This window comes from Panthera tigris, chromosome A1 (assembly GCF_018350195.1).
Source record: "Panthera tigris isolate Pti1 chromosome A1, P.tigris_Pti1_mat1.1, whole genome shotgun sequence".
Lineage (NCBI taxonomy): Eukaryota > Metazoa > Chordata > Mammalia > Carnivora > Felidae > Panthera > Panthera tigris.
This window is the reverse complement of record NC_056660.1, coordinates 122,985,896-123,012,486: the sequence shown is the minus strand read 5'-3', so window position 1 is coordinate 123,012,486 and position 26,591 is coordinate 122,985,896. Positions and strand designations below refer to the sequence as shown.

General features: G+C 38.0%; 2 protein-coding genes and 1 pseudogene across 4 annotated transcripts in view; 1 reads left to right on the top strand and 2 right to left on the bottom strand.

The window, feature by feature from the left end:
- The window catches only part of CDC20B (cell division cycle 20B), an 89,016-nt gene that overhangs the window by 10,094 nt on the left and 52,331 nt on the right, over positions 1-26,591 (top strand). Inside the window, exons 4-7 of the mRNA XM_042986759.1 lie at positions 15,949-16,177; positions 17,402-17,532; positions 22,956-23,049; positions 25,607-25,723. Of these exons, the coding sequence (XP_042842693.1) occupies positions 15,949-16,177; positions 17,402-17,532; positions 22,956-23,049; positions 25,607-25,723 (571 nt within the window). The remainder of the gene's footprint in view (positions 1-15,948; positions 16,178-17,401; positions 17,533-22,955; positions 23,050-25,606; positions 25,724-26,591) is intronic.
- GPX8 (glutathione peroxidase 8 (putative)) lies at positions 30-5,344 on the bottom strand. Of its 3 annotated transcripts, none has more exons than XM_007079944.3 (3): positions 4,900-5,344; positions 4,064-4,328; positions 30-655 (listed from the first exon to the last, which is right to left on the bottom strand). In XM_007079944.3, exons 1-3 carry the CDS (start codon positions 5,101-5,103, stop codon positions 492-494), a joined length of 633 nt encoding a protein of 210 aa, XP_007080006.1. In that variant the 5' UTR covers positions 5,104-5,344; the 3' UTR covers positions 30-491. The 3 variants fall into 3 exon arrangements, with proteins under 3 accessions (XP_007080006.1, XP_007080007.1, XP_042842661.1); XM_007079945.3 differs by having other exon boundaries at positions 4,064-4,325; positions 4,900-5,341; XM_042986727.1 differs by having other exon boundaries at positions 4,064-4,325; positions 5,053-5,340.
- On the bottom strand, positions 7,357-7,783 carry LOC102972454 (annotated as a pseudogene).

Here is a 26,591-nt window from a genome sequence, read left to right as displayed (position 1 = left end):
GTACATAATGATTTGAATCTCTCTATATATTTAACATTTTTTCAGTGTTTATTTTTTATTTTATTACATAAAAATAGCCATTTACAGTTAGTTAATCCAGAAAATTCAGTCACACACAGTGTCTTGAATTCAAACAGAGGTCTAGTGGATTGGCATTTCCATTAAGTACAATCCTGAAAATGTCAAGTCGAACAACAGGATATTGAAGCACATTGATGACTGTATTTTGAATTATTTAGTGTGATCTGATGAAATACTTAGTATATTTCATTTTGATTCTTTAGATACTCTTTATTTTTGTTTTGGGTAACATCTCTGTCCTGGGGGCATTATTCATTACCACTCACTGGCAAGGTATCATAAAAACAAACAAACAAAAAATCCGTCAGTGCCGTATTTAATTGTCAGAGTATTTAAATTGAGACCAAACCCCCCCTCCCCTTGACATTTCTATATTCCGACTACGGCATTTGAATGACTCACTGGCATTTTCATAGGTCCTCTTTCTTTTTTATGATCATTTGTCTAATCAGAGCTGCTATCTCAGGCCTGATGACTTCAATGGGTTCCTCTGGCCTCCAGGTTTTCACAACTTGACCCTCAGGGTTGACCAGATACTTCCAAAAATTCCACCTTGGTTCTTTCTTTGAAGAATCTAAAGTACCAGAATATATTTTCATAAGCATAATTTTATTTTTTGTCAAGATTTTCATTTCTATTAGTATCTATGTAAGTGATAACTTAAGAATCAAGTTCTAAGATTATCATAATGTCAAAAGCAAAACAAAACAAAAAATAAAACACCCAAACAAGGCAAAACTCAAGCTCCAAGTAACCATATTTCTGTACATTTGGTGACTTCACTGATGATTCTACTGGTCCGGAATCATGAAACAAAGTGGTTTATTCTGGATTTATTGATCTAAATAAAAAAGTTGGGGCGTCTGGGTGGCTCAGTCAGCTAAGTGTCTGACTTCAGCTCAGGTCATGAGCTCACAGTTCATGAGTTCGAGCCACACGTCAGGCTTTGTGTTGAGAGCTCAGAGCCTGGAGCCTGCTTCAAACTCTGTGTCTCCCTCTCTCTGCCCCTCCCCTGCTCATGTTCTGTGTTTCTCTCTCTCTTTCTCTCTGTCTCAAAAATAATACACATTAAGAAAACTAAAAAAAACAGCAACAAAAAATTTACCTTGTCACTAGCTCAAAACTTTCAGTTTCTTAACATTTTTAAAGATAAAATGATACTCTATGGTCCTTGGTAATGGCCTGTACGGAATTCTTTACATATTAAATATACCTATGTTTTTAGTATTGTTACATATTATGTAGAGGAAAACAGAAAGGAATTCTAAATCACATTATTTTGTTTCTAAGTTTTTATTTTAATTCTAGTTAGTTAACATACAGTATTAAGTCATATTGGGAAATTATGTGGTCCTTTTGAACCATCTTAATGTATGTAAGAAATATAATGTTTTTTCCATTTACATTATCCAGAATTGATGTTCATTATTGACTAACATGTGAAAAAAATATAAACAACTACTTAAGATGTATCTAGTGTCTACTATGTGCCCAGGAATGTATGCTCATTGCTTTAAATGGATCCTTTTGTTGAATCTTTACAGCAACCCTGTGAAATGGGTATTATCATTAACCCCATTTTGCAGATGAGAAAAATGGAGTCTTAGACTCGAGGTCTTGTGGCTAATGAGCGGTAGAGCCAGCCCTGATATCTAGACCTTCTACTCCTATACTTCCCACTCCTACTTCCTACTCCAAGCAGATTTTAGGAGGAAGATGACAAATTCATTTTTTTACAGGAGGGGATTCAGGTGTATGTGGGACATTCTGTCAGAGGAGGCAGGTGAATATAAGGCTTTGGGGCTTAGGAGAGAGAGCTCAGTCAGGGAAAGGGGATAGAATAAGAAGAGCTCCAGTGGGCCGTGGCACAGTCCTGAGAATCAGCACAGTTAAGGGTGGATGGAAAAGAGGAACCTTAAAAGAAGAAAGAGAAGGGCCCAGAATGGCAGTCACTGGTACCTGCTAGGTTCAAGAGATTCATGGAGCAAGAAGCCAGACACAGTCATCTAAGAAGGTAATTGAGACGGGGAGGCAGAAATTGTAAGTATTAACTATTCTTTCAGAAATAGCGATGAAATTGGTAGAAGGAACACACTGTCTAGAGTTTTGAAGGTGTGGAATGCTTTGCTTTGGGCTGGGAGAAAGAAGCAGTCAGGGAGCATAGGTTAAAATTAAGAAATAAAAATAAAAAGTAGCCTGATAACTTATATGTGTTTTACTTGGAGTACTGTGCCAAGCATTTCAATTTATTTCATTATTAGAGAAAAGTATTTTTGACTAGAGCAAACATCAAGGACTCCGTGTGAGCATCCTATTATTACATGAAAGCCATCTTAACATCATTTTGCAAAATTGCTCTTTTCTATAATGGAAAATGTGTCTCTAAAGATAATGCCCTCCAGGGCAGAGCTCTGTCTACCTGACGTAAACATCTTTGCGAGTTAGGAAAAGGCACTCTTCCAGGCCAGTACAGTCCCCCAGCACATGCCTTGCTATGGCTGAGCTTCAGCCTGCATTTGCCTCCCTGCCCAGATGCCCTGTTTAGTGACACCTGCACACATGTGCACTGTGATCACATGATCAGTTACTGTCAATTTTGGCTAGTTTTAAAAAACTCATTTCCATTTGGCTATGATCTCATGGTCTTCATCTCTGGAGCTTCATCTAACTTCACTGAAACCTTAAATCACTTACTTTTTTGATTACACAAGGGTAGGTGGAACATTATGTTGATTTTCCCCAGAAATTTAATGTTTTAAAAAGATTCTGATTTCACACTTAAATTTTGTAGAACATCATGAAGTGGCTTACTAGACTGGAAGCTTGATTGCCTGACTGAGGTCACTGTTTTATCAAAATTCAAATTATCTGCAGTGAGAATAGGGACTGAGGGTATCATCTGTATAAGTCAGATGAGAGGACATTAACTGAATGTCCTTTGTTTTTTATCTATTATGATTTAAAAAATTTTTTTAAAATCTTTATTCATTTTTGAGAGAGAGAGAGAGAGACAGAGCATGAAGGGGACAGGGGCAGAGAGAGAGGGAGACACAGAATCCAAAGTAGGCTCCAGGCTCTCAGCTGTCAGCACAGAGCCTGAGCTGAAGTTGGATGCTTAGCCTACTGAGCCACCCAGGAGTCCCTGAATGCTCTTTGGAATAGTGTTAGGCACAGTGTAAGAAACATATAAATACTTTACGTCTATTAACACACTTAATCCTCCAAATTATCTTATATTGATAATCTTATTTTACAAGTGAGGAAGAAGGCACAGAGAAGTTAAGTCTTGTAGCTGAAGCCACACAGCAAAACTAACAGAGCAGGGACTTGAATCCAGGTAGGTTGCGGCTAAAACCTATTTCCCTAGTCACTATACTTTACTACTGTTATGCTAACTGACCCAGGAAAATCTTTAAACAGATTTCTGTAGCTAGCCTAATTTTAGAGACAACGTAACACTATTGTCCTCAAAAAAAAAAAAAAAAAAAATTCTTCTGTTTTGAATTTTAGCAAAAACAGAGATATTATTCATCCATGAAGACAATATTTCAGACAAGGGAACTTAAAATTAATCACAAAGATATGTCTAATAATGCCCAGCAATATTCATGAGACATGGATAGCATTGGTAATGGGGAGGGACATTTCCCCAAGTGCCAGTTAAATAAGAGAGGAATTAAGGTATTTTGTGAAGATAGCCATGACCACAGTTCAGCTAAATTCTTCAGGAAAGTGATCATAAGGAAAAGAATACACCGGAGTCGACTTATTTTGCCATTCAAGAAGTTAAAACATTGATTTCAGAGAAGCATAACTTCTAGAAAGTCACCAAGGATGAGATTCTGGCTTTCTGATGGTTTTACCAAACTTTCCCACTTAAAGCATTTCACATGAAATAGAAAGCGTACGGTCCTGGTACATTTGTTTTAAAAATGAAAAGCAATTGAAAACATTAACTTGATGAGGCAAAGTAGATATTTACCAACAAGAAATCTGAATGCAGGTTCTGCTTCAGATCCTAGAATCTTAATCTTGTGGAAGATGGGGAATGTCACGCCGTAGTTATTTCTTGCAAAAGATACAACTTCCTTGCTGGGGCGGGGCTCCGATTCTCCAAACTGATTGCACGGAAAAGCCAAGACGCTGAAGTGGAATGGTCCAAACTCTTTGTGCAGTTCCTGCAGTGCTAAGTAATTTCTGTCTGTGAGTTGGCAGTCACTAGCCACGTTTACAACTAGTGCAACCTCCCGGAAAAAGAAAAAAATCCAACCGGAAAGTGAAGCAAATAAAAAGATTAAAAAAAAATATTCTGCAAGTAGTTAAAATCCTAAACCATTTTGAAGCTGATGGTTATTTTATATTTTTAGACATACCCAATTTTGTTGAAAATCTTAACCTGGATGCATGAGTTAAGACTCTGAAAAATCACTACCATTAAAAAAGCATCAGGTAAAACAGTTTAAGATAAAAGAAAATACGATCATTGATAAGAGTGCTTTTTAATGTTGCTAGTTTATGGAAGTAGTATTTTTTAATGTCTCCATATTCACATTACTAATTATAAAAATTTCCTAAACAACTTACAGTGTTAATTTAGCATGCCTCTGAAAACAGGATAATCAGCTTATCAATTAGAAGTACTGTATATATACACGATGAGAACTCTGATGGTCAGAGTGATATACTAATTACATTACTTTGAAAACTAAATTATAACTTATGACCCTTTATCAACGAAAAATTGATTCCATTAAAGTAAACAGAGAAATCAACAAGCAGTAGGAAAAAAACCAACAAAAAACAGAAGATACAACTTACTTTGCCTTTAAACTTTTCCAGAGAAACCGTTCTTCCTTTTGCATCTTTCACTTCAAAGGCATAAAAGCTGTTGATTTTAGGTTTTAGGAATTTTAGTTGTAGAAGAAATAACATTACTGTGCATAGAACCATAGACAGTAAAACTGCAAATACCTTTGCTTTCGGCCCCGAACATCTTAAAGGGTAAGCTGTAAGAGGCTCCATTTTGGATGATTCTAGAGAGAAGTCTCAGCAGGCTGGAATTCAAGGAGGAGCTGAAACTTGAAACCAGCTCAGTTTAACGGAAAACCAGGAAGGACAGATGGGGTCCTTTCACTGCTAAGGAATAGAAAGACCCTTCTCAGATGGGGAATGGAACGAGACTCCTGGATAAAACAGAGTGCTAAAGAATTTCAATGTATTTATGATGCCTATTGCAATCTTCGCTAGGAAGATCAGGACTGTTTCGAGAGCTCTTTAACATTCTCCTGACAAAATTTTTCACCAGAAGATGGTGCCCTTGTAGGGTGAAAGCTGGGGAGTGAATGCTCCCAGTAACTGGGCGAATGTAGAGGAGTGGGTTAAATACCATCCAGGAATAGTTCAGAGTGTAGATTAAACGTGCTCTATTAACATGATGTATAACCTGAAGGGGTTTAATATTATGTGTATGGATTAAACTTGCTACACGAGTTCAAGATATTTACAGTGGAAAGGGCAGAAAAATAACTAAAGTGGCTACTTACTTTGACTTCATCTCATTAAGGCAATGCCAGGTGAATATAATAAAAATAAATAGATTAGATACAATGTGAAGGCTTTAAAAAACCCTCCTCTATCATAAAGCCAACTATAGGCCAGTGTTTTTCAAATTTTTGATCCTGACTCCCAGTAAGAAATGCACTTTATAATTTAACTCAGATGCATGTAACTGAGAAGTCTGATTAAATGATCCTTCCTTCCCCTTTGAACTTTGATATGCCTGTGGCAGTTTTAAAACAGCCTGGCTCTGACCCCTGACAATGAAGGATTTCAGGGTTCACCAATGGTCTGCAACCTGTAGATGGAAAAATACTGAACTTGATAATAAATCAGGAATTTAGCAATTAAATAAGACAATTCTACCAAGAAGGCAAAAATGAACAAGGAAACCCTCCAAACCCACCTCTACCTCGGTGCATCATCTAGTTGCTTCTTTTTTTTACCTTCACTTTTCCTGTGGCTGTTGTCTCTTACAGGAGGCTTAACTTTACTGTTGAAAATTATAGGGGTAGGTGTGGACAGGAAATGGAGGTAGCTGCATATCCTGAAATCCATGGTTCCTTTAGTCACCTTGGACTCTTCCCCAAGACACACAGCAAATTTCAAATTAAGGTGCCTCATTCTACCTGGTCCTGACTCTTGGTGTTGCTCAGGGGGCTGGTAGCTCTGCCTCCGGAGCCAAACCCACAGCTTAGGCATATAAAACCTGTCAAGAGACTGATAAACCACTTGGCTCCCACTCTTGCAGCCTGATAATAAAGGATACAGTAGAAAAGTATTCTCCTGTAAACCTAATACCCAGTAAACAACAAAAAAGTATACAAAACACGTTGTATCACCTCTTCACTATGATAATTTTACTTTGATGCTCTCTGGCTGAGTTACTGAGAAAGCCAAACTTCATATGACACCCGGACTTCAATTCTCTGACCTTGCTACGCCAAGGTTCTTGGACTTAAAAGTGCTGCCATCACCTGGTGCTTGTTAGAGACGCAGCTATTCAAGCCCCACCTCAGATTTCCTGAACCAGAATTGGCCTCCTGACTCAAGCATACATTTAAGTTTGAGAAAATTTAGACCTCAGTCTTTTTTTTTTTTTTCCTTTGGTTTTCACTGTAACAAGCCTCTTTAGTTTCCGTTTGTCTAGGCTGTTGAAGGACATGGCTCAGGAACTTGAGTTTTAATGATTAATTAAAAAAAAAAAGTTAATTCATAGAACACCTGCTGTAATTTGAACCATGTAAACCCAGCCCATGATAACTGATTTGAGGGAGATGACAGAGGGTTCCCTTGGAGGAGGATGCTGATTGACTGTACCCCAGGCATGGCCCCATAGGGTAATGTTACTTTGATAAAATCATTATGATACTTTCTAGTTCAGTGTTTTGTAAGTACAGAAACTCCCATCAAGTGATCTACAGCTTGGTCTTTGAGAATATCAAAATTATGCTTACAAGAGGTTCTGTATAAGCCAACATGCCAGTTATTAACCAGAAATAAAAGGCTTGTACCAGCCTGATATTTCATGTTGGATTGTCCCAAAATTTCATGCAATATTAAAAGTACTTTGAAAACTGAAGTTAATCTCTTGTCAAGGCCAAAATCAAAGCCAGTTTGTTAATTTTACGATTCTTAAGTTTTTTTTGTTTGTTTGTTTGCTTGTTTTTTTTTTAAGTGATTGACATCTTTGTTGCTTTGGAGGTAGGGGGCAGGTGCTCAGGAGCTCTTGGTGGGGCAGGCCTGATTCCTCTTCACCATCATAGGCTTCTGGCTGTGCAGGATGGCGCTGGCTCTGCAAATGGCAGCCATGAACAGACCTGGGCGGTCCATGTTCTTGCGGATCCTGTGCCTGATGCTGCTAAGGGTGGCCAGGGCATTCTTGTTGATGTTGGTATGCATGTAGGAGGTGGTAGGTTTTCACTGGTCAGATCTCCGCTTCATCACCATCATTACATTTTTGCTGAAGGCCTCTGGATCCATGCCTGCAGTCTTGTGGTAAACCAGGCCATTGTAGTGGAAAGAGTTGCAAGCCTGTTGGGCTTGGTGCTTTATGTCTGCTTGTCCCTTTTGATCAGGATCAATTCCGCACGACCATCCATTGCAGGTGGGGGGACATGGTGGCAGCTCCTCTCACTAAGGTGGCTGGGGACAGAAAGAAATATATATGCTTTTATAACATATATGATTTCATATATGAATGATATATAAATATCCTTATAGGCCCATTAATCAGACATTCAGCACGGGAGTTTGGGCAACTCCCAGCCTGGATGTTTGTGAACATAGATAGATTTTGGCCCTTAGACATTTCTTTTTTTCTTCATTTCTCAGAGTCTTTTTCTGTATATGTTGTGATATCATCATTTCTTAGTTTTCTGGGGGATCTGTCATCATTGTTTCCATGTTCTGTCTATACAAAACCATTCTCAAATTATAATTATATCAACACTGCAATTTTCAATGCATAGGAGATAGTATGCTAGAAAAACCAACAACACTCTTTCAGGAGATCAAGGAAGGTTTGTTAAAGGAGGGGAAGAGAATGATGAGTTGAAGGTCAAGGGAACCTACTGGGCCACTCTGTTAATCAAGCACCACAGGCACTGAAGAAGATACAAATAATGTCTGTGATGGAGGCAGCCTCACATGAGCTTGAAATCAGTTTTGGAGAGGAGAAAATACACAAGAAACATTTGGGGAACAAATATAAGGCAGCAAATAACTGAGCACTAAATAAATGGCTTATGTTTGTAGAAAGCTTTATACTGCCCATGATTTATTTATAAATCAGACACATATATACACATATTAAAAGCAATCACATGTAGTATAAAGCTCTCTACCGGCAGAATGCAATAATGCTTTCAAACAGGAAGAAGTTAGTAATCTCCCAATCACAGAACAAGTAAGTAGAACAAGCAAGAAGAGAGTTTAAGACTTTTAACTTTATAACCCAAATTATTTCAACTACATTCAACAATTTCTCTGTAATAGAAATATGTTTACTTAGAAAAAAAATGTGGTGGATGAGATTACTGTAGTACTGTCTCTGGTAAGGGGGTTTTATTCATCAGGAGACATTTAGTTTTATGAGAAATCACTGTTAGGGTCCGAAGAGGAGAGGGAGTGGACCACCACAACAAAACAACTTGGCCATATGTACTGAAGTTGTCTGGAAGGAGTCACAGAGTCTGCAGAGTAACAAGTCAAGATGAGAGAGAATAGGGGCGCCTGGGTGGCTCAGTCGGTTAAGCGTCCGACTTCAGCTCAGGTCACGATCTTGCGGCCTGCGAGTTCGAGCCCCGCGTCGGGCTCTGGGCTGATGGCTCAGAGCCTGGAGCTTGCTTCCGATTCTGTGTCTCCCTCTCTCTCTGCCCCTCCCCCGTTCATGCTGCGTCTCTCTCTGTCTCAAAAATAAATAAACGTTAAAAAAAAAAAACTATTAAAAAAAAAAAAAGATGAGAGAGAATAGTGTCTTAATGAAGGCCGCTTTGGTCAGCCTGATAGAAGGGAAGGATAGATGCCAAAAACACTCTGGAGCCCCCAGTGGCAGCCATTGGCAGTGCAGAACAAAGCGACCAATACCTGAAAATAAATGCTCTCCAAGTGTTTGCTTGGTTTGTATTGCCCAATACCAGGATGAGGAGACATTTACGGTGCAAAAATAAGAAGAGGGACATTTTGATCTTCATGATTAATTTGAAATATTATTACGACTCCAAATTTGAAATGTCTTGCTGCCTTGTTGGACTGGCGGTGGTGGGGTTGGTAGGGGAGGGGCAGACATTCAGAGGCTAAGGAAAGGGAATTGGGATGATATGCCTGAGAGCTGATGGGCCATCTTTGTTAATTTTGTCTCTGCCATAACGTTCTAGAGACACCCTGGCATCATCAGCATGTCTTTCCTTGGAATGTTTAGGTTTCTCTTACCTGCTGAATATTTGTGAGTCAGATAATTTATCACTATATATGTTTGTTCTATTTTCCCAGTTGTTTCATTTGGTTACTTCCTGACTTTATTTTTAAATTCTCTAGGCTCCTTTCTATTTATTTTTTTGGCCCTGGTGCTCTGAATTCCTCCCTATTTAAGGCCAACACCATGTGAACTCTGAAAAGTAAACAAGCCAAACTGATGTGCTTAAAGTATCCAGTCATTCATTCTTTTCTCCTTTGTCTTATTTTTCTTATCATCCTCTTTCTCTTTATTGATACATAGGCCAGTCATTTAAAACTATGTAACAGGCATTTCCCCAGCAAGAGATAGATCCTGGAATAAAGTTTAAAAACAGTGAAGATGAAATATCACATTCTACCACAACGTTCCCTAAGCTGTAGTCATTTGCATATATGTCTGTGATTTTTCCATCTGTGCCATTTGCTAGTTAACATTTTTGGTTCAAATTGGCTCATTTATTTTACCAAAATACATTTTTTTTTAATAACAGAAGACTTTATGTCCACATTGAACATTTTAAAACATTTAAAAATGCACATTAAAACACATGAGTATTTAAAAAATGTTCATCTGTACCACTATGAGCCACATGTCCTTGGAGGAGGAACTGACCGAAAACTGTACTACGCATTCAAAACATGATAGAAAATCATGCTGTAACTCTTTGAAAGTTCTTTGTGCTGAATAAAAATTTGTCTCCTCCCATTCACTGTTCTCAATTTTGTCATAGGGAGCAATACAAAGTAAATTTTTCTTTGTTTCATAAATTGCCTTCTGTTTCATATTTGAAGATTGTTCCTTACGGGTGTTCTTTCCTGTAGACTAAATACCCCAGAAGCCCTCACTCCATTCATGTGTTGCTCTATTGCTGTGTTCCCTGACCTTGTATCATTGCAGTCCTTTCCTCTAAATGAACTCAGGTTGGGGATCCTGGCTTGCTTATCTCCTTCTTACAAGACAGATTCAAGACTGGACCCAGTTCTCCAGCAGATGGGTCCTGACCAGTGCAGAGACAATGGGTTTTCCTTGTTCTTGTTTTGGACACTGTCTTTCCTTTAATGAGACCTAAAATTGTATTGCTTAAAAAAGGTCATTGCATTATGCTATTGATTCATATTCTGGTGGTGGCTGTCTAAAACTGCCAGCCATTTTCAATGCATATCAGCTGTCTCTCATGTCTAATGATAAAGCATCATTATTGCATTAGGATTCTCTAGAGAAGCAGAATCAATAGAGTATACATAAATATATATACGTGAGGCTCACCAAATTATGGAGACTAAAAAGTCCCACAATCTGCCATCTCTAAGATGGAAAACCAGGAAAAGCCAGCGGGATAATTCAATCTGAGTCCAAAGTCTGGGGAGCAGCTGGTGTAAATTAAGGAGTATGAAGGTCTGAGAACCAGGAGCTCCAGTGTCTGATGGCAGGAAAGAAATGGACATCCTAGTTTAAGAAGAGAGAAAATTTGCCCTTCCTTTGCCTTTTTGTACCATTTGGGACCCCGGTGGATTGGATGATGTCAACCCACAATGGTGAGGCTGGATCTCTTTACTCAGTCTACCAAATCGAATGCTAATCTTCTCTAAAAACACCTTCCCAGCCACATCCAGAAAAAATGTTTTACCAGATCTCAGGGCATCCCTTAATCCATCAAGCCGATGTATAAAATTAAGTATTGCAATTATTTAACCTACCACAGGTGGCCTAATGGGGAGTTTGGAAGGGGGAGGAAGGTAATGGAACGGAGAGGAAGGTAATGTCAGAGACACCTTCGTGATATGATGGCTGATTCCAGTTGTGAAGGTGGGCTAGAAGTTACCTTGGCAGAGAATTGTGGAAGAGCATCAAGGTGGGGAGACAGTATGGAGGGTATGACAGGAGATGAGCCAGAGAAACACACAACTGCCAAGACAGTGTAAGATTGTCAATAAGAAATTTCTTGGTCATTTTTCTTAACTGATACGTCATTTGTGAATAAACAATTATATTATGTATAATATATGTATATGTACACACATAAACATATATCTTCCACAATTTGCTCATCCATTTTTTTGCTGATGGACATTTGGGTTATTTTACCTTCCAACTATTGTGAATAGTACTACCGTGAACGCCCATGTACCTGAGTTGGTTTGAGTTTGAGTACCTGCTTCATTTCTCTTGGGTCTGTACCTAGCAGTGAAATTATTGAATCATACAGTAATTCTAGGTTTAATTTTTTGAGGAATTGCCAACTGTTATCCACAGTGGTACCACTTTACATCCTCATAAGCAATGTGTAACGGTTCCAGTCTCTCCACATTCTTACTAACATTTGCTAGCTATCTATCTATCTATCTATCTACTTACTTACCTATCATCTATTGCCATCCTAGAGCGTGTGAAGCGGTACATCATTGTGTTTTGGATTTGCATTTCCTTAATGTATGTCCTAATTTCTAATGGCTGCAGAATATTCCCTTTTAAGGATGTCACAAAAATCTACCTCGTCAATTCTCTACTGGTAAACATTGAGTCCTTCCCGTCTTTATGCACCATGTACCTCCTTTTTCAATGCTAATTTATACTCTACCAGCAATATATGCCAGTGTTTGTTTCTAGAACCTTCAACCTTGGGGCTTGTCATTAAAAAATACCATTGCTAGCATCTTGTTATTGTTTTAAGTTAGCATTTCTTTGATTACTAGCAAGGTTGAATATTTTTTGAGCATTTAATTATTTCTTTTGTGCATTGCCCGTTTAGGTCCTATGTTCTATTTTTTTTCTATTTGGATTGTAAATTTGTCTAAATTTCTCTGACAGTCCTTTACACAAGGGTAATAACCTAACATGCCCTACATCTTATTAAAAATATAATATATTTTGGGGTGCCTGCGTGGCTCAGTCAGTTAAGCATCCGACTTCAGCTCAGGTCATGATAACGCGGTTTGTGAGTTAGAGCCCTGAGTTGAGCTCTGTGCTGACAGCTCAGAGCCTGGAGTCTGCTTCAGATTCTGTGTTTACCTCTCTCTCTGCCTCTGCCCCGCTCATGCTCTGTCTCTCAAAAATAAATAAATGTTAAAATTAAAAAATATATATATCATATTTCCAGTTTGTCATTCGCAGTTGAATTTCACACATAGATCCATGGTATGGTTTGCCACCGTAGGATCTGTAATACCAAACTCCTGGGATTTCTCAGAGGGAATGAGATAAATGTTGAGCAATTAGGCCTCAGATCTCTCATCTGTGAAATGAAAAGTTTGAACTAGGGAATTGCTATGTATTGCCAACTGGATCCAACAATACATTAAAAGAATTATTCACCACCATCAAGTGGGATTGATACCTGGGATGCAGCGCTGGTTCAATATCTGCAAATCAATCAATGCGATATATCACATCAATAAAAGAAAAAACAAGAACCACATGGTCCTCTCAATAGATGCAGAGAACGCGTGTGACAAAATACAGCATACTTTCTTGATACAAACCCTCAAGAAAGTAGGGATAGAAGAATCATACCTCAAGATTATAAAAGCCATATTGAAACACCCAACACTAATGTCATCCTCAATGGGGAAAAACTGAGAGCTTTCCTCCCAAGGTCAGGAACACGGCAGGGATATCCACTCTCACCACTGTTATTCAACATAATATTGGAAGTCCTACCCTCAGCAATCAGACAACACAAAGAAATAAAAGGCATCCAAATTGGCAAGGAGGAAGTCAAACTTTCACTCTTTGCAGATGACATGATACTGTATATGGAAAACCCAAAAGAGTCCACCAAAAAACTGCTAGAACTGATTCATGAATTCAGCAAAGTCACAGGATATAAAATCAACGCACAGAAATTGGCTGCATTTCTGTTCACCAATAATGAAGCAGCAGAAAGAGAAATCAAGGAATCGGGCGCATTTACAATTGCACTAAAACCCATAAAATACCTAGAAATAAATCTAACCAAAGAGGTGAAAATTCTACACAATGAAAACTATAGGAAAGCTTATTAAAGAAATTGAAGAAGACACAGAAAAATAGAAAAATATTCCATCCTCATGGATCGGAAGAACAAATATTGTTAAAATGTCGATACTACCCAAAGCCATCTACATATTCAATGCAATCCCTATCAAAGTAACACCAACATTCTTTACAGAACTGGAACAAACAAACCTAAAATTTGTATGGAACCAGAAAAGACCCCGAATAGCCAAAGCAATCCTGAAAAAGAAAACCAAAGCTGGAGGCATCACAGTTCCAGACTTCAGGATGTATTACAAAGCTGTAATCACCAAGACAGTATGGTACTGACTGGCACAAAAACAGACACTCAGATCAATGGAACAGAATAGAGAACCCAAAAATGGATGCACAAACATATGGCCCACTAATCTTTCACATGCAGGAAAGAATATCCAGTAGAATAAAGACAGTCTCTTCAGCAAGTGGTGCTGGGAAAACTGGACAGTGACACGTAGAAGATTGAACCTAGAATACTTTCTTACATCATACACAAAAGTAAACTCAAAATGGATGAAACATCTAAACATAAGACAGGAAGCCAACAAAATCCTCGAGGAGAAAGCAGGCAAAAACCTCTTTGACCTTGGCTGCAGCAATTTACTCAACACATCTCTGGAGGCGAGGTAAACAAAAGCAAAAATGAACTATTGGGACCTCATCAAGATAATAGCTTCTGCATGGTGAAAGAAACAATCAGAAAAACTAAAAGACAACCAGCATAATGGAAGAAGATATTTGCAAATGACATATCAGATAAAGGGTTAGTATCCAAAATCAATAAAGAACTTCTCAAACTCAACACCCAAAAAATGAATAATCCAGTGAAGAAATGGGCAAAAGACATGAATAGACACTTCTCCAAAGAAGACATCCAGATGTCTAACAGACACATGAAAAAATTCTCAACATCACTCATCATCAGGGAAATATAAATCAAAACCACAGTGAGATACCACCTCATACCAGTCAGAATGGCTAAAATTAACAACTCAGGCAACAACACATGTTGGCTAGGAGGCGGAGAAAGAGGAACTCTTTTGCCTTGCTGGTGGGAATGCAAAGTGGTGAAGCCACTATTGAAAAAAAGTAAGGAGTTTCCTCAAAAAATTCAAAATAGAACTATCCTAGGGGCGCCTGGGTGGCTCAGTCGGTTGAACGTCCGACTTTGGCTCAGGTCATGATCTCGTGGTTTGCAAGTTCAAGCCCCGCGTCGGGCTCTGTGCTGACATCTCGGAGCCTGGAGCCTGTTTCGGATTCTGTGTCTCCCTCTCACTCTGCCCCTAACCCACTCTCACTCTGTCTCTGTCTCTCTCAAAAATAAATAAACATTAAAAAAAATTAAAAAAAAAAATAGAACTACCCTATAACCCAGCAATTGCACTACTAGGTATCTATCCAAAGGATACAGATGTGCTCTTTTGAAGAGGCACATGCACCCCAATGTTTATAGCAGCTCTATCAACAATAGCCAAAGTATGGAAAGAGCCCAGATGTCCATCGATAGATGAATGGATAAAGAAGATGTGGTATATATATACAATGGAGTATTACTTGGCAATCAAAAAGAATGAAATCTTGCCATTTGCAACAACATGGATGGAACTAGAGTGAATAATGCTAAGCAGAATTAGTCAGAGAAAGGTAAATATCACATGATTTCCCTCATATGAGAAATTTAAGATACAAAACAGATGAACATAAGGAAAGGGAAGCAAAAATAATATAAAAACAGGGAGGGGGGCAACACATAAGAGACTCTAAAAATAGAGAACAAACTGAGGGTTTCTGGAGGGGTTGTGGGTGGGAGGCTGTGGTAAATGGGCAAGGGACGTTAAGGAAGACACTTGTTGGGATGAGTACTGGGTGGTATATGTATGGGATGAATCACTGGATTCTATTCCTGAAAGCATTATTACACTGTATGCTAACTAACTTGGATGTAAAATTAAAAAGAGAAAATAAAAAAAGAAAATTACTGTTTATTTCCAGATTTGCAATTTTGTGATTTTATATGAACATGTGATTTTACATGTTCAATATAAATGGTTATTTCAACTTCATATTTATATTGATATGTAATTATAATAACTGTAAATATAATCACTCCATAAGCTGCTTTTATATATCTTGAGAATCTTGAACAGAGGCTGTAAGTATACACACACATACATATTTATATATGTATAAAATAACATTCTCTCAGGTCACGAAAATAAAAAATCTCATATATAATTTGTGTTGTACTAAATGAGTTGTTAATAATTCTCCTTTTAAGGAATATTTAATTTTGCATCGTTGAGGCCACTATAAATTACGGCTTTTTTTTTTATGTTAAATAGATATTTGACGGAGTTAATACTACATATTCTAACTTTAAGAGCAACTTTGTGAAGAGACTGTCGGCAGAGGTTCCCGTTGCCAGTAGCCCAATTACCACCAGATGGCGGCAAAGCCAAACCAGGGATCTGGCAGTTGATTCCTTTGAGGAAGAGCGTTCAACCACTTACCTCCCAGAAGCTTCTGGATCCGTGCTGAAGATAACTCCTGAAAAAGAGACCTTGATTCTAGGTGAGGTAATAGAAATTCCACAGGCCATTTAAAAAATGTCAATGAGGGGCGCCTGGGTGGCGCAGTCGGTTAAGCGTCCGACTTCAGCCAGGTCACGATCTCGCGGTCTGTGAGTTCGAGCCCCGCGTCAGGCTCTGGGCTGATGGCTCGGAGCCTGGAGCCTGTTTCCGATTCTGTGTCTCCCTCTCTCTCTGCCCCTCCCCCATTCATGCTCTGTCTCTCTCTGTCCCAAAAATAAAAAAAACAAAACAAAACAAAACAAAACAAAAAAACGTTGAAAAATGTCAATGAAATAGAATTCCTCAAAGAATCTCTGTAGCATAGAACTATCTAGTATCACATTTAGTCAACTGCTTTCCTTTTCTTCCTTCCTTTGAATAAGAAATTTCCAAGGTGGTGGGGAAGGGGCAGGAAAGGAAACAAGAACAAAAGACAGTATGTTGTATTTTCGATGCATTTCTGAGATTTACATTGGTATATGATTCCTTTTGTAAAGATTACATATGTAAGATTTTTCAGTGGTCCTTATTAGCTCCTCTGTTGAACAAGTGATATGAACAAAAATATACTTAGTTTTACAGGATGACTTGGCAAGGTTTTCTATGTAGTTAAAAATCTGGTAAAGGGCTTTCTCAATCTTGAGAAGAGAACAGATATGAATAATAATGATGCAAATAACACTGACTTTGCTATCACTTTCACTTAGAAAGTATTTCACTACTGTCATCTCAAAATACCCTTACAGCATCTTTCTATAACAGAGAGATGGAGACGCAAAGTGATTTGCTCATGATCATAGAGTGGATGCCAATGTTGGGAAAGCAAGCATCCCATAGTGATTTCCTGGCAGAATGATCATAGCTTGGGCAAACCAGATACCTTTGCTCCATCACTTTAACCCATGGAACTGTTTGTATCTATTCTTCAGATGTGCAAGTATGTTCTTTCCATTCAGAGATAAAGCATTTAGGCTGCTGCTGCAGTTGCAATCAGGTCTTTAATCTTGGCATTTCTTACAGAGGCCACTGAGGCAGTGCTCACTTATGACCCTGGCATTCTCGACAAGGCCAATCTTTCCTCTTTTACCCCATCTTCCGTGGTTTTTAGAGAGGTGTGGTCCTGTGCTTTCACATTCTGTTGTGAAAGACACCATGGGTTGACTTCCAACCAAAGTGATTATCTTGTTTTGAAGAACAAATTAAAAACTAAGTGTTTTTCTTGCAGGGTCCTACAAAGAACCACTGAAGACCCCCGTCAAAGGGAATTTTGAAACAAATAACTCAGCTCTCCATTTTTGCAAGGCACCTCATGCACTGGGCAGAGGCTGGAATGAAAATGTTGCCTCAAAAGGCCAGGTGGGTAAAGACAAAGAACTGAAGATCTCATATCCTGACAGGCTCAGACAATTGAGTCCCAAATGTGAAGAAAGAGCTGGCTTAGCTGCTCTTACACGTCAGTAAGAAAATGATGGGTTCCTGATAGAAAAAATGAGTGAGTTAAGGACATGAATAAGGGCACTTTGTAAAAGAAATATAATACAAGTTTAGTTAGTCTCAATCAAAAAAGTGAAAATGAGACAGCAAAAAGGTAAAGATTAAGATGACAGGATACTATGTAGAGAAAACCCTAAGGGGTCTACCAAAAAACTAATAGAACTGATAAATTAATTAAATAAAGTTACAGGATATCGAATAGGTATACAGAAATCCAGTGCATTTCTATTCACTAATAATGAAGCAGCAGAAAGAGAAATTAAGAAAACAATCCCATTTACAAATGCACCAAAAACAGTAAAACAGATACCTAGGAATAAACTTAACCAAAGAGGTAAAAGGCCTGTACTCCAAAAACTATAAAACACTGATGAAAGAAATTGAAGAGGACACAAATAAAAAGATATGCCATGCTCATGGATTGGAAGAAGAAATATTGTTAAAATGCCCATACTACTTAAAGCAATCTCCAGTTTTAATGCAATTCCATTCAAAAGATCAACAGCATTTCTCACAGAATCAGAATAAACAATCCTAAAATTTGTATAGAACCACAAAAGACCCTGAATGGCCAGAGAAAACATGAAAAAGAATAAAACTGGAGGTATCACAATCCCAGATATCAAGATATACTATAAAGCTGTAAAAATCAAAACAGTAGGGGACTGGCACAGTACAGACACATACATCAATAAAACAGAATAGAGTCCAGAAATAAACCCACAATTGTATGGTCAATTAATCTCCAACAAAGGAGGCAAGAATATGCACTGGGAAAAAGAAAGCCCCTTCAACAAATGGTGTTGGGAAAACTGGACAGCTACATGCAAAAGACTGAAACTGGACCACTTTCTTACACCATACACAAAAATACACTCAAAATGAATTAAAGACCTAAATGTGGTTCCTGAAGCCATAAAATTTCTAGAAGAAAACATAGACAGTAATCTCTTTGACATCAGCTGTAGAAACATTTTTTTTAAAGATATGTCTTCTCTGACAAGGGAAACAAAAGCAAAGTTAAGTGATTGGGACTACACCAAAATAAAAAGCTTTTGCACAGTGAAGGAAACCATCAAAAGCCATCAAATGGGAGAAGAAATTTGCAATATCCAATAAAGTATTAGTATCCAAAATATATAAAGAACTTATACGACTCAACACCAAAAAATCAATCCAATTAAATGAGAAGATATGAACAGATATTTTTCCAAAGAAGTCCTACAGATGCCCAAAAGACACATGAAAGCATGCTCAACGCTACTCATCATCAGGAAACACAACTTAAAATGACAGTGAGATATCACTTCACACCTGTCAGAATGGCTAAAATCAAGACAAGAAATAACAAGTCTTGGTGAGGATGTGGAGAAAAAGGGATCCCTGTGCCCTGTTAGCGGGAACGCACACTGGTGCAGCATTGTGGAAAACAGCATGGACATTCTTCAAAAAATTAAAAATAGAATTACCAGGGGTGCCTGGGTGGCTCAGTTGGGTAAGCATCTGGCTCTTGCTTTCAGCTCAGGTCATGGTCTCACAGTTTATGAGTTCGAGCCTCACATCGGGCTCTGTGCTGATGAAGAGTCTGCTTGGGATTCTCTCTCTCCCTCTCTCTCTGCCCCTCCCCTGCTTGTGCCCTCTCTCTCAAAATTAAAAAAAAAAATAGAATTACCATATGATCCAGTAATTCCACTACTAGGTATTTACCCAAAGAAAACAAAAACACTAATTCAAAAATATATATGCATCACAATGTGTATGGGAGCATTATTTACAATAGCCAAGATATGAAAGAACTCAAGGATCCATCAATAGATGAATAGATAAAGAAGATGTGGTATATATATATATGTATATATATATATATATACACACACACACATATCTATATGTATGTACATATAGATATGTATATATACATATGTGTGTATATATATACATATGTGTGTATATATATACACACAAATGAATAAATAAATAAATAAAATATATATACATATACATACAATGGAATATTACTCAGCTGTAAAAAGAATGACATTTTGGGGCACCTGGGTGGCTCAGTTGGTTAAGCATCTGACTCTTGATCTCAGCTCGGATCATGATCTCACTGTTCATGAGTTTGAGGCCCACGTTGGGCTCTGCACTGACAGCCGGAGCCTGCTTGGGATTCTGTCTCTCTCTCTCTCTCTGCTGCTCTCCCACTCTCTTGTGCTCTCTTCTCAAAATAAAGAAATAAACTTAAAAAAAAATGTCATTTTGCCATTTGAAACAACAGAGATGTAGCACAAAAGTATAATGCTAAGTGAAGTAAGTCAGAGAAAGGGAAATACCATATGATTTCAGTCATATGTCGAATTTAAGAAACAAATGAACAAAGGAAAAAGTGACAAACCAAGAAACAGATTCTTAACTACAGAGAACAAACTGATGGTTACCAGAGTGAGGTGGGTGGGGGGCATGGTTGTGATAGGTGATGGGGATTAAGAGTACGTTTATCATGATGAGCACTGTGTAATGTATAGAATTGTTGGATCATTATATTGTACATCTGAAACTCTTATATGTATGTTAATTATACTTATATTACAAAAATAAACATTAACAAAGGTAAAGATTAAAAATATAATAAAATTACACATATTATGGTATGTTTCCCCTCAGCCAAAAGATCTCTTGTACAATCATTTCCAACTATTCTGTGACTTGGTCTGGCATCTGGGGTCACTCAGGATACATTCTATTCTTCCTCTACAAGATGGTCTTTTAAATATTTCCCTTAAGTCCTTTTTACTGTTTTTTTTTTTTGTTTGTTTCTTGACTAAGTTAATTTCATTCTTTTAAGTATCTTATTTATTATGTGTTTTTAAATGTTTATTTATTTGTTTTGAGAGAGCGAGAGAATGTGCGAGCAGGGAAGGGGCAGAGAGAGGAGACAAAGAATCCCAAGCTGGTTCTGTGCCATTAGCTCAGGGCCTGACATGGGGCTCAAAGTCACGCACTGTGAGATCATGACCTGAGCTGAAACCAAGAGTTGGACACTTAAACCGATTGAGCCACCCAGGAGCCCCTTTATTATGGTTTTAAGATCTTTGAGGAATCTGACCCAAATCTTAGGGCACATGAAATATCAATAGCATATTTTTGAGTGTATCAAATCCAACGAAGAGCTTCTGAAGGAATAAAGGTTTAATTTAGAAAGCGTTACACTAGGAACGTCATAAATTCTCAATTTAGGCAGTTTCTCATTTAGTATGTGCTTTCAGTGTTTGGCATATATATCTTGCTAGAGGAACAATATCGTGAATGTAAAATTTAATTATTTGAAATAACATGCAAAGTGAAAACAAATATCTTAGAGCAGGTCTTTTGCTGAGTGCTCTACTGTTGGTTAAGGGTTTGGAAGTGCAGAAGGTTAGAGAGTTCTGAGTCAATGGGGAAATGTTGACTTTACATCCAGGCCAGGTTATTAGCACCATTGCCTTTCCACACCCTACGTCTTGCCAGTTGGAGTTTGTACTGCCTTGATCTTCAGAACTTCCTTTTACTCTCTCCCTTAGGCTCTATAGTAACTGGTGGCAGTAAGTAGGTGGCTCTGTGCGATCACAATGGTGTTGGCAAACTACCATTGTTACAGCAATTGTAATCCAATCAGAACATTGTCCCAGCATCACTGGAAAACCTGAGAAAGGGATAATGGAAACTGTTTGACTATTTTATGTCAAGCATTTGTTTAATGACTGATTAGAAATCAAGCAGCATCAGGAGTAGTGCAGATACAGTGAGGTCTTTCTCATTGACAGTAAATGTGTGTCTTCATGTGGTCCTCAGAAGTCATGTGGGGGTGTTTCTACAACAAGGGCCTGCATAGCTGAGGAGATGTTCAAAATTATGATATATAGTCAGCTCTAGGCCAAATTGTTCATTAAAGTAGTTAATAGATCTTACCTGGGGTAGAGCACCCTTGGGGACATCAAACAGAAGCACACTGTGCCAGGTAATGTCTTGGGCAGCTTTGTGCTGACTATAGATACTGGAGAAGCCAGTCGATTTTAGGAACATTATTTGTTATCAGTAGTTCTCAACTGGAGGTGATTTTGCTCCCCAAGGGACATTTGGCAATGTCTGATTCTTGACTATCACAACCTAGTGAGAGGGTATCTAGTAGATGGAGGCTGGGATACTGCTAAATGTCCTATAAAGGACAGAACAGCCCCCCACAATAATGAATTATCTACTACCAAATGCCAGTGGTGCTGAAAGTGGGAAACCCTGCTTTATACTGAATTGTTCTAATTAGAATACCTAAAAATCCATGATTCATTGACTGACAATGCCTATTATGTAGCATGATATCTGGGCAGAAAACCAAAATCTCAAAATGATGCCTGTGAGAGAGACTTCTGTGTGAATTATGGTGATCCCACAGTTGTTTTATATGTAAGATTAAATATATTATCATGAAGGAGAAAAAAAGGAATCATCTCTGCTTTAACTGTTTGCTAAAATGTTTCTAGGAAATTTCTGCAAGTACTTTTCTTTATACTTGTAGTAATTTTCTCATCTGTTTTTGACTGAAATTGGATGTAAGAATGTCGGAAGTGCTTTTTGTATACTGGTCCAAAGAAACAGCAATCCGATTTTTGTGTTCGTGGAAACTGAGGTATGTTATTTAAGATCCCAGTGATTTGGTGTTCCCATTTCTAATAGGTGAAGGTGTTAATGGAAAAAGACCTTTAGGATGATTAGTTCAATCTCAACATATTACAGAGGAGGAAAATTAAGACCCAGAGAAAATCTCAGTAACAGACTGAAAGAGCACCTCCAGGTTAAATGCTGAGAGGCATCTTTTGAAAGAAATCTTTCTTGAAAAAGTAGCCTTAACATACAATCAACTTTATCATCTTGGGGAGGTCTTTCAGTTTCACAACGTACCAGAAATATCATGACATTTCAGTTCTTGCAGGCTTTGATGATCTCACTGGCCTTTTAGTTGGTTTGTGGGCTAAAAAGATTTTTAGGCTAGAAGAGTAAAGAAGATTTTATTCTAGCTGAGTAATACCTGCCCTATGGAGTTGTTGGGGAGATTAGAAATAATACATGTAAAATGCTCAGCACTGTATTCACTACATGCTGGTTAGGTAATAAAAAATAGCAATTGTAGTGTTGGTTTTGATAATGTGGAAACTTTGAACTTGCTGGTGAATTACTGGTTTAACACTATGTCATGCATAACATCTGAGATGTGCATATATGTTTCTAAAGAAGTATTTATTTGTTTTCAGAAATGCCTAAACCAGCTATTTTTGACCCAGAAGGTGGCTCACTGGGTTAGTGGGAAAATGCAGCTCTGTGAGAAATCCCAATGTGTTTGGAAAGGTATGGGGCAAAGATTTTGTTTGTCCTTCTTTCCTACCCTTCTCTCTCCCTGCCTTCTTCATTTCTTTTTTATATTTATTAGACTAATAAACATAATTATAAAATTCAGATAATTCTCTCTCCCTGCCTTCTTCATTTCTTCCTTATTCTTCTTTATCCATTCATCAGTTGGTGGACATTTGGGTTCTTGCCACGGTTTGGCTCTTGTTGATAATGTTTACAACTATTTTCTAAGTAATATTTGTAAACTGCTCTTTTTTGAGATTTTAGACTTTATCATAACTTTCTAGCAGAGTAGATAACAACTTAGTTCTCCTGCCTCATTCACCTCCTTCAATCTACTTATATCACACTTCTAAAAAGTAAACAACCCCTCACACAGTTGAAAATCTGTATATAACTTTTGACTCCCCCCAAACTTAATTGCTAATGGCCTATGGTTGACTGGAGGCCTTAATAATTTGGACAGGTGATTCACACATCTTTTGTATGCCATATGTATTGCATACTATATTCATACAATAAAGTATGCTAGAGAAAAGAATGTTATTAGGAAAGTTATAAGGGAAAGAAAATACATTTATATTACTGTATGGTATTTATAAAAAACAATCAGCATATAAGTGGACCATAGCAGTTCAAACCCATGTTGTTCAAAGGCCAATTGTATTCATTTCAGGTATAAAACATAATAATGTGATATTTGTATATATTGTTAAATGATCACCACAGTAATTCCAGTTAACATTCATCACCATGCATAGTTACAGAATTTTTTTCTTGTGATAAAAACTCTTAAGGTCTACTCTCTTAGTAATTTTCAAATATGTAATCCAGTATTATTAACTGTAATTGCCATGCTCTACATTACATCCCTATGACTCTTATTTTGTAACTGAAAGTTTGTTAAAAAACAACCTGTTTTTTAAAAAACCTTTATTGGCGGTGCTTGAGTGTTTCCAGCAACCTTGCAGTTTTACTCACAACTGTAGCTCTTCATGGCTAACACCAAGGCTGGGAGTACTAATCTACTTCTTGGTTTAGCACTGTGAAGCTCTTACGCTTTTATCCAAAGCCATGTGGTCATAGAGACCACAAATTACTTGGGTGGTCTCAACACCTATTCATTTATGTCATTTTTAGTTTGATCACAAGCCAAGTGGTTGTACAGATGAAAAGACAGTGGCCTGTGGCTTATACTTAGTTGGGTCTTTGGATGAGAATTAAAACTGAGCCCAAGATATGACCCTGACCTCAGATATTCACGGGTAAAACTAGCCAGAAATAACTGCATGCTCTGGTACAGAACCAGTGAGACAAAGAGCTGAAATAAATGAACCCACAAATGTTTACTGACAAAAACTCAGAGTAGTGCTTATGTCTATCAGGTAATTGTTGATGTGACAGACAAATGGATATGCAAAAATTACTTTGATTTAAAAATTTTTTTAACATTTCTTTTTTCTTTTTTTTAAAAATTTTTTAAATGTTTATTTATTTTTGAGACAGAGAGAGACAGAGCATGAACGGGGGAGGGTCAGAGAGAGAGGGAGACACAGAATCTGAAACAGGCTCCAGGCTCTGAGCTGCCAGCACAGGGCCCAATGCGGGGCTCGAACTCACGGACGGTGAGATCATGACCTGAGCCGAAGTTGGATGCTTAACCGACTGAGCCACCCAGGTGCCCCAACATTTATTTATTTTTGAAAGACAGAGAGAGACAGAGCATGAGCAGGGGAAGAGCAGAGACAGACACACACATGCGTGCACACACACACACACACACACACACACAGAGTCCAAAGCAGGTTACAGGCTCTGAGCTGTCAGCACAGAGACCCATGCAGGTCTCGAACCACGAACTGCAAGATCACGACCTGAGCCGAAGTCTGACACTTAACCAACTGGGCCACCCAGGCACCCCCAAACTACTTTGATTTTAAAAACTCAAGTGACACGGGGGTGCCTGGGTGGCTCAGTCAGCTAAGCGTCCGACTTCAGCTCAGGTCACGATCTCACAGTTCGTGGGTTCGAGCCCCGCGTCGGGCTCTATGCTGGCAGCTCAGAGCCTGGAGCCTGTTTCAGATTCTGTGTCTCCCTCTCTCTCTGACCCTCCCCCGTTCATGCTCTATCTCTCTCTGTCTCAAAAATAAATAAACGTTAAAAAAAATTTTAAAAACTCAAGTGACAGAATAAATATTCATAGTATGATATAAGGTTTCTGTGTGCTTTCCACAAGGTCTGTTGTCACATTTGGGTCTGGCACTCAGGCTTTTTATTAAAAAATGCCATGAAATGTTTTTTAAATATAATTTATTGTCAAATTGGCTTAGAGACAATACCCAGTGCTCATCCCAAACCATGAAATATTTTTAAAATTTTTGTTTCAATGAATACTGAAGTCTTCCTTTTTTCCCTTTCCTTCTCCTGCAACTTGTAATTCAGTTTTATCAGGAGGACTACTTTCTTTCTTACTCTGTTATCTCTTAATCCCTGCAAGGATAAATATTATGTTCCTGAGATCATAAAGATATGTAGATGTGTTTGTTTCTTGTAGGCTGCAGAGATGGAGTCAGAGATGAATCCTTCCATCTTAAAAGATTCAGTGGTATAAACTATTCCATACTGCAACCAGAGGTGAAATTTCATCTTACTGGTCTTCGAAATGACTATTGTAAGTTATTTTTTAGATCATTAATTAAAAAGTAGAAGTGACACATTGTATCCAATGTGGTGGCGTGAACTTGAAATTTGATTTTGGAAGAACCTGATGGTCCTTGTGCCTCATGTCCCAAAGCTGTACCATCCAAATACCGTTAATATAGTTTGCCTTTTCCTTGTACAAATTTCATGTTTGGAATGGGTACTGTTGGTGTTGGGAGGGCATGAGCAATATACATATTTTTTACTGTATTAGAATGAACTGAGAAAATAGTGGCCTATTCTTATGCATATATTTTAAACATAGATAAATCAAATCAGTCAACAGCCACATGGGGTCTTCTCGTCATGTGCCTACTTTATAATCTAGTTGGGAAGACAGGACTAACTCACATGGAACTTCCAGCAACATGACAGTGTAGAATATAAATAATGAATTGTGGGATGAAAGGAGCTAGTTCAGTGATCTTTGGATCTTTGTCTAGAAAGACTTTGTGGAGATAATCACACTTGAGCTGTGATTGAAAAATGGGTAGAACTTGGAGGGGTGGAGGAGAGAAGATAGAACATTTTTCAGCAACGTCGTTAGTTGGTGGTTAATGATAATGGCAATGAAGAGGATACACTGGGGACTGGTGAACAGGTAAGTAGATGCAAATTTTGTAATCACATAGGTCCCCTCCACCCTCCTCCCCCACTTTTTTTTAGGTTACTGTAGTTGTTCTGCATTTTATGTCTACAAACATTGAAAACTCTACTATTGCTATAAATTTTACTCTAAAAGTCCATACATATTTGTATTTTAAATAAAAGAGGGGACAATGGTCTTTATATTTACCCCAGTATTTACCAATTCTACTCTTCTCTTTCATTCCTGAAGA